The sequence below is a fragment of the Cavia porcellus genome, unplaced genomic scaffold, assembly GCF_034190915.1.
Source record: "Cavia porcellus strain 051 isolate PalLab524CR breed Dunkin Hartley unplaced genomic scaffold, mCavPor4.1 scaffold_6, whole genome shotgun sequence".
Classification (NCBI taxonomy): Eukaryota; Metazoa; Chordata; class Mammalia; order Rodentia; family Caviidae; genus Cavia; species Cavia porcellus.
In genome coordinates this window covers 8,833,933-8,846,917 of record NW_026947489.1, presented here as the reverse complement: position 1 = coordinate 8,846,917, position 12,985 = coordinate 8,833,933, and the positions used below count along the sequence as shown (strand labels likewise).

The 12,985-nt window shown below is 47.2% G+C and overlaps 1 protein-coding gene across 1 annotated transcript; it reads right to left on the bottom strand.

The window, feature by feature from the left end:
- Window positions 1-2,360: 2,360 nt before the first annotated feature.
- Selenos (selenoprotein S) lies at window positions 2,361-10,195 on the bottom strand. The gene is made up of 6 exons (XM_003475277.5): window positions 10,004-10,195; window positions 9,161-9,298; window positions 7,099-7,205; window positions 4,226-4,315; window positions 3,805-3,883; window positions 2,361-2,893 (listed from the first exon to the last, which is right to left on the bottom strand). The coding sequence occupies exons 1-6, from the start codon at window positions 10,077-10,079 to the stop codon at window positions 2,814-2,816; spliced, it is 570 nt and encodes a 189-aa protein (XP_003475325.1). The 5' UTR covers window positions 10,080-10,195; the 3' UTR covers window positions 2,361-2,813.
- Between the last annotated feature and the right edge of the window lie 2,790 nt (window positions 10,196-12,985).

Here is a 12,985-nt window from a genome sequence, read left to right as displayed (position 1 = left end):
GACAGTGTTTTTTTTTTTTCTGTTTTGGGTAGTGGGGATCAAACTCGTGACCTCACACCTGCCAGGCAGGCCCTGACTTGGCTAAGTCCCTGGCCCCCAGGACAAGTCTTGCTAAGAACTGTCTTCTGCAATGTGCGCACCCATTTCCTAGACCTCAGCCTGCCACAGCATTGAGCACAAGTTTGCTTCTCCCTCTGCAAAGCACCTGGGTCTCGCTCAAGACCCTCAGCTGGGGTCCTTCTCCCCCAGCAGAGCCCAGCCTGTGCTCCGATGGTGGTACCCACGCAGCCTCAGCTCAGTGTTTCCATGCAGAAGATCCTGGCTTCTGGGCTCAGTGGGAACAGTTCCACGGCTCCAGCACAGTCGCTTCTCCAGCACTCGGTTTCTGGCCTTTGTGCTTCTGCCCAATTCCTCCTAAGGTCAAGACCTACGTGCTCTGGCAACCACGCTCCACCTTCTGAAATGTGTACTGCCTTGGCCTGTCACCCTTTCCACATGGTGACTTCCATTAACCAGCCAAGCTTCCCCCTTACCCAAGGTCCACGGGAGGAAACACACAAGGATGGAATGGACCACAGTGACTGAGCCTTGGGCTGCTTTTTTTTTTTTGGTAGCGGGATCATCGTGTGCTTGCAAGGCAGATGCTTACACCGCTGAGCTAAATCCTCAGCCCCCTTGAGCTACTTAATAAACAAACAGGTGCTCTGCGCAGCACCTGTGATCAGGGCCCTTCTACCTCTAAAGCAGAGTTTAGGGGGGCGTGGTGGTGCACACCTGCAACCCCAGCAGTCAGGAGGCTGAGGCAAGAGGTTCACCATGAGTTTGAGGCCTAAATAGTATATTCAACATCAGCCTGAACTGCATGATGAGGCCCTGTCTCTGAATAAATACATAAATGAATAAAAAATAAAGGATGGAGGAAGGATAGTGCACAGTTACTTCATAGAACTCAAATCCCTCCAAGTTTGAAGTCTTAATCTTTTTGGTTTGTTTTTGCAGTCCTGAGATTGAACCCAAGACCTCCACACAGAACCATGTCCCCAGCCCCCTTTTTATCGAGTCAGAATCTCACGCAGTTGCTAAATTACCCAGGCTGGACTCAAACTTGCGATCTTGCTTCGGTCTCCCGAGCGCAGCCTTAATCTTTAGTATTTGTCAGTCACTGTTCTCCAAGTGCCTTTTCTACTCCCCTCCCACATTAATGGAAGTCCCTCAGCACCTGACTCTGTGCTTTTTCTTCATATGCCAAAAGACAAGCACAGAATATTCTGTCTGTGTCAGATATTCAATGAACACTGACTAACTTATCTGAGACCATCCCAAAATCCTTGTCCTGCCAATTCTCAATTTAATTTTGAATGACTAAAAACAGGAATTCACAATCTATAGCATGTAGATCAAATCCAGCCTTGAGCTAAAAATCTAGAAAGAAAAAGAGAGCGAGGGGAAAGGGGGAAGGGAGGACAGGGGGAGGGAGAGGGGAGCGGGAAGCGGGGAGTGGAAGAGGGTGGGGTGGGGGAGGAAGGAGACAAACAAACAGAGGTCACACCAAATTAGTCCGGGCACCAGATATGGTCAGCAAAGTGAAACATTTATTATCTGGCCCTTTTAGAGACTCCTGCCAGGGCCCTGTCTTAGTCACTTTTTCACTGATAGGACTCAATGCCTGACATCAACAAATTAGAGGGGCTGACTTTAGTTTGGATCTATTTGAAGGGTGTCAGCTCCGGGCTGGCTCCAGGGCAGAATGAGCAGGGTGAAAGGGCTCGTCCAGAGGGAAAGCTGCTCATGGCAGGGCAGCGGGGAAGCTGAGAGTGAAGTGAGGAGATGGGAAGGGGCAGGGCCCGCTCGGTCCCTCACCCGCGACCTGGCTCTTCCAGTCAGATCCCACCTCCTACCAGCAAGTCAGCAGTAAGCAGCCATGGCCCACTACCTTCCACAGGCCCCGTCCCGGGCACCTGAGGCTTTGGGGGCACATCCAGATATAAACATAACAGGCTTCATGCAAGAGCATAATCCATGGGTCCCGGCAGAAAGACAATGACCCCCAGGGTGCTTGGAAACCTGCAGCCCACAAGTCACCTTGAAATGAGATGTTTCTTTACCCCATTAACTCAGCAACGGAACTCTCAGTGCCTGGTTTGGTATATAAACCCCAAGGAATCTGCTTACAAGTCTACCGCGGGGGTCTGCCTCTTGCCTTGGTCATTTCCAGTGAGAAATAAAAGCAGAGAAACATATGATAGTTGCAGGTTCTGAGTGATGAAAATCATCACCTTATTAATTATCGACCTTTAATGTCCATTTGCAAAGTCAAGCTTACAAAGGAATTTCCTCAAATTTAATAAAGATGCTAAAAATGTTATTCACTTTTTTTTAATATTTACAATTTCATTTTTACAAAGTTCTGTACATAAAAATAAATATACAGAAATAAACCCCATCAACTGTCTGCATCAGTAATCCTCACTGGTGGGCTCACCATTTATAAGGAAGACATCATTCAACGCAGCTCGTCACAGAGACTGTCCTTCAGAAAGGAATTCTAATGTAAAAGAGAGGCCTCTCTACCGCCTAGAAAGTCACCGTTAAATCAACGACTGTGACCACCATCTCTAAGTGGAGTGTTCTAAGTGGAGTGTGGCACTGTTTAAATCCCATGCTCACTGAAGGCTGTAACTACACAAGTACAGTTAAGAAATAAAGCCGCCTCCCCGGGCTAGTCACTGTGAAAAGCGTGCATAAGGCAATTGAGTTGAGGGTTCGGGTTCACCTTGCCAGCGTCGAAAGTGACCCTAACAAGATTCCTAGCCTCATCCGCCAGACGACGGGCCTCTGCGTCCAGGTCTCCAGGAGCAGGACCCGCCTCCTTCACCCGTCAAAGGGTTATAGCCTGGGATGACAGAAAGGAAGCAAAATTACAATCAGGAGCCAGATATGCAAAGTAAAGATACACAATCTGTTTTCATGAATTCTTTCGAGAAACTTCTTTATCCTTCTGAGAAAGAGTAAAAACTACTTTCTGTAGTGTTTGAATTGGCTTTCTAGAATGGAAGAAGGAAGCCATTTGACTTCCTGTTCCTAACTCACCAAAACATATGCAAAAGCCCCCCTAACATCCTCTCAGAGCTGGGCGTGGGCGGGCATGCCTGGAACCACACTACTAAGGACACTAGGGAAGGAGGAGTGCCAAGCTCAAGGTCAACATGTGCTACACAGAGTTCAAGTCCGGCCTGGACTGCAGGGAGACCCTGACTCAAATAAACAAGCAAGCAAACAAACAAACCCCTCTTGGGATGGCCTGATAAAGTTCCAACTGCAGCTCCTAACGAGAAGAAATACATACTCAAGTAAGGGCTGATCAACCTACAGAGAACAGATTTCTAAAAGCCAAAATACAAGCTGGCGCTTCTTCAGTCCGAGCAGGGTTACCGACATCCTTCCTCCTCCCCCTCCTCCTCCAGTAGCTTCCCACAGCTGGCTGGAATACTCAGATCCACAGCCAGCCAGCCAGCCAGCTTGTACAGCACAGGGGAAAGGCTTGGCGTGAATGAGCTCCTCACCAGACCCTCCATGTTCCAGCCCTCGCCACTCCGCGGCCAGGCCGGCAAACCCTGTCTCCGCCTGCCGGCTTCCTGCTTACAGACCCAGGCCGACACCAGTGAGAGGAGGACACCACAAGCACAGTCACTCTCACCGCTCAAGGGGCCTAAGTGGCACTTCGCACTCTATGCTGAGGATTCAGTGTTAGTTTACACTGGAAAAACTCTACACTGGAAGAGTCTGACTTCACCTAGTGCTTACCATTTCCCCGCAAGGGCTTCTTGTCAGATTTCCGCTTTGGGACTACAGATGAAGTAGATGGCCCAGGACTGTCCTCCTCCTGTTTTGGAAAGAAACAGGCTTAACCCTTTAAGGCCGAGGGACCCATTTTAGGAACACCCACAATAATGGAACATAATGAAATGCTCTTAAATTCTTTTTCCTTTTCTAGTAACATACATATTTGCATTTCATGCAAAAATTCAAAAAATTTCAAACTTTGTCACTGATGCTGGAGTCAACTAAAAGGTACTGCTTTGGGCTGGGGGTGTAAGCCCAATGCCAGTGTCTGCCTGCCACAGGGAAGACCCTGCCCAGCTTCAGTGCCCAGCACCATAAAGAAAAAATTCAATCGGAAAAACTGCACTATTAGGACACTTCATCCATTAGTCAAACCAGTTACCTGAGGCTTTCTTGCATTTCGCTTGTAACTCTTGCCTTCTTGCACGCTGTCCCACATTTCAATCTTCTGTCTTCTTTTCTCTTCTTCAAGCTGAGAATCACACATCACACAGGGAGAACTCATTAACTGCCACCCCCTCAACAAAAATGCTAATTCGCAAAAGTTTAAATTTAAATGTCTTTTAAAAAATTCTGCCCACACTATCTTCCTCTTCGTTTTGTACACTGTCAAAAAGCAGGAAGTGTCAGGTAAAAAAGAGCAACAATTCTGTTCTTCTGAAACCTGCCCTTATTCCAACATTTTTGTTAATGCAGAGCTCTGACACACGTGCAGTGGTGGGCACTGAACCCAGACAGGCCTTGCACATGCTCGACAAGCACCTGCCACTACGCTACAGTTCTGGCCCCTCAGAATGCATGCATGGGGCCACCAGGCCGGCTTGGTCATCATCTAGGTGTTATCTATGCCTCCGGAAGTCACTTAGCCTCTAAGCAGCCCACACCTAGGAAGTTTCTGCCTGGCACTTAAGCCCTTCATTGTGAAACCCAAATGCCTGTCACATTCTAGTGTCTGCAAGTACAAGAGGTGAGATTCTTCCAACCACCCCTCTACCTGAAGGATTTTTTACACTTCTCCCCAGCCACCAAGAACGTCTGACTGGAGCTACAGCAGACGACTACTGACATCACAAGTGAGGGCTGACCTTGCCACCAGCCAGGCATAGTGGCACATACCTGTAATCCCAGCATTCAGGAGGTCGAGGCAAAAAGACTGCCATGAGTTCACGGCCAGTCTGGACTACACAGGGAGACCCTGTCTCAAAACACAACAAAATTTGGACATAGTCCCCTTCCAATTAGGGGGCCTGCACTGTAATTCTGTCTTTGCTTTGTTTCTTTGGAGTACTGGGGTTTGAGACAGAACAGTCACACTGAGCTACATTCCCAGGCCTTTCTTACAGACTGCCAGGTTGGGTTTAAAATTAAATTGTATTGCCTCAGTCACCAGGTGCTGGAGTAAGGGCACATGGCTTCATGCCCTGTACCTGCACTACACTGCTTAAGACTTTTTTCTTTTGTGGTCCAGGGGTTGAACCTGTGGTCTGCACACTGAGCTACACCCTCAGCCCTTGTATTTTCTTGGAGACAGGATCTCACTAAGTCACCAAGTTGCCCAGACTGGACTAGATCTTGGACTCCTTATACTTTAGTCTCTCAGAGCGTTGAGATCGTAGTGTGTGCCACCACGCCTGTCTTTGAAGTCATATTTTAAGATTTTTCCAGCTATAACAACAAACCAAATAATCAAGACATATTACTAACACATAGGCACACAAAAGCTCAGGCTCTGAAGTCTTTGAATAATTTAATGGGTGGGCTGTGGTGTAGTTCACTGGTTATTTCCTGAGCTTTGACAAGACCCTGGGGAGCACTGAAAATCAACAGAAAACAAAGCAAAACAAACAAAAAAACCCCTAACTAAAGTAAAACTATCCAAAATGACATGATTCTGTTTCTACAAAAAAGGAAATCATACTTGGGCTCACATATACCTAACTTATGTCTGAAGAAATGCCTGAAAAATTTTAATACTGCGTGGAATGCTTAGGTACTAGGAAGTCAAGGAGCAAAGAGAGTAAAGACTTTATTTATATCACAATTTTAATTACGAAAGTCGGTCATGTTCATTTTAGGTTGGTGACTAAACAAGATGAGCAGCCAATGACACGGACACTGCAGGCTGTTGGCACAGGTGACCACAGAGGGAGGAATGTGGAGGTGTGACCCCTTTTTGTGCTTTCCTTCTGGGCCCCAGCCAAGCTGGGCAGAGCAGCTGGAAGGGCGACCATGCAGAAATCACAGCAAGTCACAGAAACCACTTGTCCCTGGAAACACCAGAGGCACGGGCAAGATCCAAGTGCGACCTAATTCCCTGCTGCCCTACAGCTGGCAGAGGCTCTTTATGAGGGGATGAGGCCTGGACATCTCTGAAACAAACAAAACCAGAAAGCAGAGTTGTTTCGGCGCTCAGATCAGCTCAGACTCTTGCCCCCAGTATGTCCCTTCCTCTTCAGAGTTAGTGACCTTTCCTGTGAAGAGTGGCATAATCTACCCAGCTGCTGATGGCAATCGCTGGTGCTCCTTTTGCCTCACCTTCTACCACCTCTGACCGAACTAGGCCTCAGAATATCTTTCACACTGGACAAGGTGGCATGGGCCTGTAAGCCTTGCACTTGGGAGGCTGAGGCAGAATGATTACTGTGCGTTTGAGGCCAATTGGGCTCTACAGTGAGACCCTGTCTCAAAAAACAAACAAAAGAACAAGAACAAAACAAAAAACCCTCTCACAACTCTACACCTACCAGTGTGAGCCCGCTGCTATCTTCCCCTGGACAGGGCCCTCATGCCAGGATGAAGCTAACTTGTCTGGTAGCAGGGCAGCTGAACACACTGTCTTGTTGGGTGACACTGCTGTCAGAGACTTAAAACAGGACTGAGATGCAGCTTGGTGGTAGAGCACTTGCCAGTCATGTGAGACACCTTGGGTTCCAGCCTTAATGGCTCAGCAGCTGTTCTTAATCTTACCGACAGGCACAGGCACTCACACTCAGTAGTGCAAGTGCTCTCGAGTCTTGCTCTCAGTCTATCCCTTCTGAGCTCCGGATCTTTCGTTGTAACACTGTATTCACACCCATCCTCTCCTAAGAACGGTATTTTTCCTGGTATCACCAGTATCTACATAGGAGGCCTTGAACCACCTGTTAACTCTCCTGGGACAGGCCTGTCCTAGACGTCTGTAATAGCAACACACGCTATTACCCACAAAGTCTCAGTTTCTCCAGACTACACATTCAAAGTAAAACCAGTACACACCTGTCTTAGTTTCTCCTTATGCTTTTCAACTTGCGCATTTAGTTCTTCCTGCATTTTCAAACGAGCAGCTGCTAAGGCCTCTTGTCGTTTAACAACAACATCACGTTCTAAAATGAGAAAAATGAGGTAATTCACCTTATACAATATAAAAGTTCTTTGTCTACATTGTAAGTATAAAGAGGCACAGATGTCAGACACTGAAAAATGCTTTTGTGACTTATTTCCTCCTCCTTTTAGTTATGATTCTTAGCTATAACTAGCTACATCTTACCAAGAACATATTAGAAATGCAGACTTCTAGGTTTTCTCTAGCAACTCTTAATTCAGAAAGTCTGGGCCAGTGACCATGCAGCTGAAATGTAACTGTCTGAGGGGCAGGTCCTGCAGCACCATCCCCTGGCCCAGCTCACTCCAGCTGCCACCAAGGACAGGGTTCCCGCTGGAGGAGCACAGGATGGGTGCCCCTGTGCTGGGGCGTTGGAGGGAGGGTAGGACGGGAAAAGTCAGGCAGGGCTTGCGCTCTAGCTGGCCCAGGCGGGCTCCTGGCTGCAGGCACTGCAGTGGCCCCGCCGGCTGGACTCCTGAAAGTGCAGCTCCGCCCTCCTGCCTGGCCTCTGCAGCTCCATGCACTGATCTAAAAGGCAAAAGGCAGCTGGCACCGGAAGCTTGCCTCACCTCCGCCCTCGAGCCTCCTGGCTGCCTTGAGAGGGAGTTTCTTTAAAAGAGCAGTTACTGAAAACCAGGCTTCAAAAGTTAGTAGAAAAATCAATGTGGAGCAAATCACAGAATTAGGCTGAATTTCTGGTCACAGCATTTCTATAGGTATCTCAATAAGTATACCCACAAGAAACTGTTCAGTTTGTATTTACATGCGATATAAAATTATAAACCAATCAACGAGACACACATTAGATGTGCCACACACCATCCAGTGGGTTTTCTATCTTGGTTAAGTCCCTGATACATTTCACTAGCAATGGTGGAGCATGCCTAGAATCCCAGCACTCTGGGAGACTTACGGGAGGAGGATCACAAGTTTGAGCCCAGTTTTGGCAACTTAAGAGAAACCAGTCTCAAAACAAAAAATTAAAATGGGCTGGGGCAAAATGATAAATACATAGGAAGTGGGAAGAGATCCAGATGGACCCTCAAGTTACCTATTGTTTCAAAATACATGCTATGTATGTTTCAAAATATTTCAAAATACATGCTAATTTATTTCATTCATATTACTCATTTCTGAACAGAAAGGAACAGAACAGAAATTCACTGAACAGAAAGTTTTGTGCTAATTCATGCTTCTTTCAAAGATAATGATACAGTGTATGAACTATTTTCCTATTATTTTGTTGTGACACTTTTTCATAAATGAAATAAAAAACAGGGATGGGATGTAGTTCAGTCCAAAGGTCCTGAGTTTGAGCTCTAGTACCATCAAAAAAAAAAAACAAAAATAAAAATTACATATGCACCAGAACCAACTCCAGAGGCATAAAAGGTACTCCTAAACAATGAGCAGCTTACACTCATCGCTTTTTATTTTGTTTTGTTGAGAGAAAGTACTGTGTAGTACAGGGTGGCCTTGAACTGACTATAGTCTAGACTGGCCTGCAACTCTCCGTAATCATCCTGCCTCAGGTTCACACACTAATTACTTTTTTTTTTTTGCCTTTTGAGACAGGGTCTCACTATACAGTTCGGGCTGGTCTTGAGCTCACTGTGTAGATTCAGGCTGTTCTGAATTTGCAAAAGATTCTCCTTCCTCAGCCTCCCAAATAACTGGGATTATGGGAGTGCACCACCACACCTAGCTACTCCTTAGTCTTAACAGACTAACTTCTAAATATTTAGAGCAGGCTGGGTGCAGTGCTGCACACCCATAATCCCAGCACTCCAGAGGCTGGATTACGGTGAGTTCAAGGCCAGTCTGGGCTAAGGAGTAAATTTGGGATCAGCATGATCTACACAGTGATGGCCAGCAAAGGAAAGGAAAGAAAAAAATACACATATTAAAAGCAGTAAGTAAAGAACAACTAAACCTCGTCTTAACAGACGTACTAACCTATAGCAGCAGCCTCAGCTCGGTCCTGGAGCCTCCGCCTCAAGGCCCTCAGCCGGATGTAAAGCTTCTGAAAGACCACGTAAAGAAGGATGCAGCTGAAGAGGATATACCAGCCATAGGTAGCCAGCAGCGAGCCCACTGAAAAGAAGAAAACAATTTTTTTTTTTTGGTACCGGGAATCGAACTCAGGACCTTGCGCTGTGCCGCTGTGCACAGTTGCGCTATATCCCCGGCCCAGAGAAAGCAACTGTAAGACTAAAAATGCCACTTTTTCATAAAACTCCATAGGGGCAAGTGTAGCTCCTGCCGTCAGACCTTCCACGGTCTAGCTGCAGCAGCGGTCTTCCCATGAGTTAAGACTGGAGCAAGAACCTCATACCCGACAACTGGGGAAGTCACTGGGCAGGGAGACTCGGCAGGCATCCTAGGGGATCGGGTGGGGCGGTGCGGAGGGCGGGTTATGAAGGACGAAGAACTCATCCAACTCAGAAAGGCAAAGGCCTTTCAGACCTGACAACTCACACACAAAGGATGGAGTCGAGGTTAGGAGTGTGACAGGGCAGGGGACGACGAGGGGCCGCTAGGGACCCCGCTAGGGCCGAGTAGGTCCGGCAACTGCAACCGGAAGGGCTCGCTGCGCATAAAGCAAGCGAGGTCGGCTCCCCACAGCCTCGACTCGAGGTCCGGGCCCGCAGCAAAAGCCGGAGCACCGCCCAACGCCCGGCTGCAGGCCAGGCCTCTCCCGGCACCCAGCAGCGCAGAGACCACGACCCACCCAACATGGCGGCGCTCCGGGGAGCTGGCGGCGCGCGACTCTGTGCCCCTCGGCCCGCGGCGACTCACCCGTGACGTGCAAGAAGCGGAGTCCCTCCGTCTCCAGGGCCGGCCGCGCGGACAGCAGCTCCCCTTCCCGATCCATGGCCTCCGCGGCCGTCAAAACTGCAGCGTCGCCTTCAGTCAGGCGTTTCCGTCCATTCTTTACGTACACGTGGCGCTCCCGGACGTGGCCGTCGTCCTGACCAATCGCGTCTCAACCCCGCCCGGACGCCCGGCCAATCACAGAGGAGGTGTGGCCAGGGCGGGTGGGGCCAGGCATTAAAAGCTCGCAGGACGTCCGGCCCACCGTGGTTAGGTGTGGCCTCGTTTTTTATTCCGTGATAACCAAAGTTTTGTAGTCCTAGGATATTGAAGTCAAAGATAGGCTGTGGACAGCTCTGAGTCGGAATTTGCACCCACACTCTTGCCCTAGAGGAAGGTAGCTGCTGAAGTCCGCCCCACAAAGGTTTAAATAGGAAATGTGGGCAGCTTCCTACTTTTAAACCAATCCAAGTCTTCACCGACCTTCCAGGACTTTGTGCAAGGGCTTCATCAAATGCTCACAGTACTGTGCAGAAAACAGGAAATAAGAGATTGCAACTCAAGCACCTTAAGCCCATTTTAAGTTATTGGTATTTGGCAATTGAAAAAATCTGACTATGGTAGTGCCTTTGGAAAGTAATTAGGTTGAAATAATTAGGGTGGAACTCTCAAAGAGATACCCCGTACAGAGATAAAATTCTACTGTGGCATGCTACAGCGATTACAGGCTCTCGCCGGCCCGTCATGCTATTGGGCTCTGTCTCCAATACGGAGCTTAAAAACCCTCTTTTTTAAATAAAGTTAGCTAATACAGAGATTCCTTCCTATTGAAGGAGTGGAACTCATGGGCCATTGCAGACAAAAGCCTGAAACCTTTCCTTCACCTTAGAAGCCACCTAGAAAATGGATTCAAATAATGCTGTGGGGATAGCCATCAATTTCATGAGTTTAGAAAGTTTTGTTTCCTTGAGTTTCTTCTAACTTACAAAAACAATAACCCCCTTCCCTTTATCAGTATGTACTGGGGATTGAAATCAGGGCTTTCTTGACACATTTAAAGTGCCTTACCACTGGGCTATATTTCCAGCCCCTTTTATTGTTCAAAAATTTTTCTTTAGTACCAGCAATCAAACAACCTTGTGCTTGCCAGGCAGGTGGTATGCCACTGAGCTATATCCTCATCCCCTATTTTCTGAGATAAGATCTACCTCAAGTTGCCAGTCTGGCCTCATGTATGATCCTCTTGCCTTAGTCTCCTGAGTAGCTGGAATTACAAGTGTGAACCATAGTGTCTGGCTAGTCACTCCTTTTATTAGAATTTTTTAAAAAATTTAACACTAAGAACATTTATTAGCAGAGATTATAAGTTTGTGTGTGTGTGTGCGCGCTGGAGATTGTCCCCAGGGATTCACTCTACCACTGAGCTACAATTTTAGCTCTATCATTCTTTGTTTTACAGTGACCTATCACTTGCTCTGCCATCTAGGAGGAATTTAGTGGGGTTTCTTGGGTTCTATTTCCAATGCTTGGTCTGAGATCAGCTTTAAATATAAATTGCACACAAATAATGATAAACTAGTCATGATGAGCAGGGTTACCTCACAACTATTTTAGCTGGGCAGTACATTAGTATACTGTGGTAGGGTCACTGTTCATGGAAGCGGTTGGGACCTTTTCTTTCTCTCAGGAAGCTTATCTTTATCTCAGAAAAGGGATCACAGCACAATTTTAATGCTTTGAGAGCAGTTTGTTTTGTTTTGAAGATGGGTATTGCTATGCAGTTTAGGCTAGCCTAAACTATGTAGCCCAGGCAGGCTTCAAGCTTGCAGTGACCCTGTCTCAGCCTCCCCAGTGTGGGAGCACAGGCATGTGCCATTACAGCAGGCAGGAAGTTTTACTTTCATATGGTATTTAACAATTTGTGGCCTGGGTTGAATAGTTCATGTTTAATAGCTCTCTGTCTTCATAAGAGGTTTCAGATTATACACAAAAGCTTCAAGGATGTTGTAATGAATACCATTTAAGAGTTCACAGTGTAGCTCAGGAATTAAGATCTTAAACTGCAGATTTGCTGTTGCCGACTTTCACTCACATCAAGGAATTAAATCAAGCAGAATAACATAAAATGCCAAAATGTTGCATGTGGTAAGCCGAGTTGGTGGAAGGATAGTGCCCTTTATTTGCCTGTTTCCAGCCTGCCCTGCAATGCCTTTTCATTAAGACAAAGTGAACTGTGACATTTTCTAAAAGGTTTCAGATACAGCTGGGAGGTGAAGAGCTTGCCTCCCATCCAACAAAGCCCTAGTTTGAGCACGTGCACACACACAGACACGCTTACGCACACTCAACATCCTTTCCACTGGACCCTGCCATTTAAGAGAAACTAGCACCAACTCATGAAAATAGTAATTTTCAACGAATACAAAAAAAGCATCCCTGTTTACTAGTGGAACTAGAATGTGCGCGCTGACGGACTGTGAGGAATCGAGCACAGGACCTGCGTGGCGAACTCTCCCATTGCTCGCTAGCACACTGCTCCTTCGGTTCCACTGCTGGGTTTCCATTTCCTCACCAGGCTTATGTTACCTCTGCCCCCTTCAGACAGATGATGCTTGGCTGATCTAGAACCGTCAGGTGACTTTAGCAATTTGCTCAATACAATTGCTCACATGTTGTTGACAAATATAAGACAAAGGCAGACAGTAACCAGATTTCCACCTGTCACAGAGACCACACAGACTACACAGACTACACTGACCGGCCCTAGTGAGTCACCACCCTTTAACTTCGTACTTGGCCAGGCGGCTTGGTTTGCTTAATGCAAGTGGGTTGTAGTTCAGTACAGTGCTGGTTTAGTGTGTACTAGGTCCTCAACCTGATCCCCAGTGTGGCAAAAAAATTAAAAAAGTGTATTGCAGCAGCTACTGTTAGGGCTATCCTCACATTTTCACAAAGTGTACCGACGAG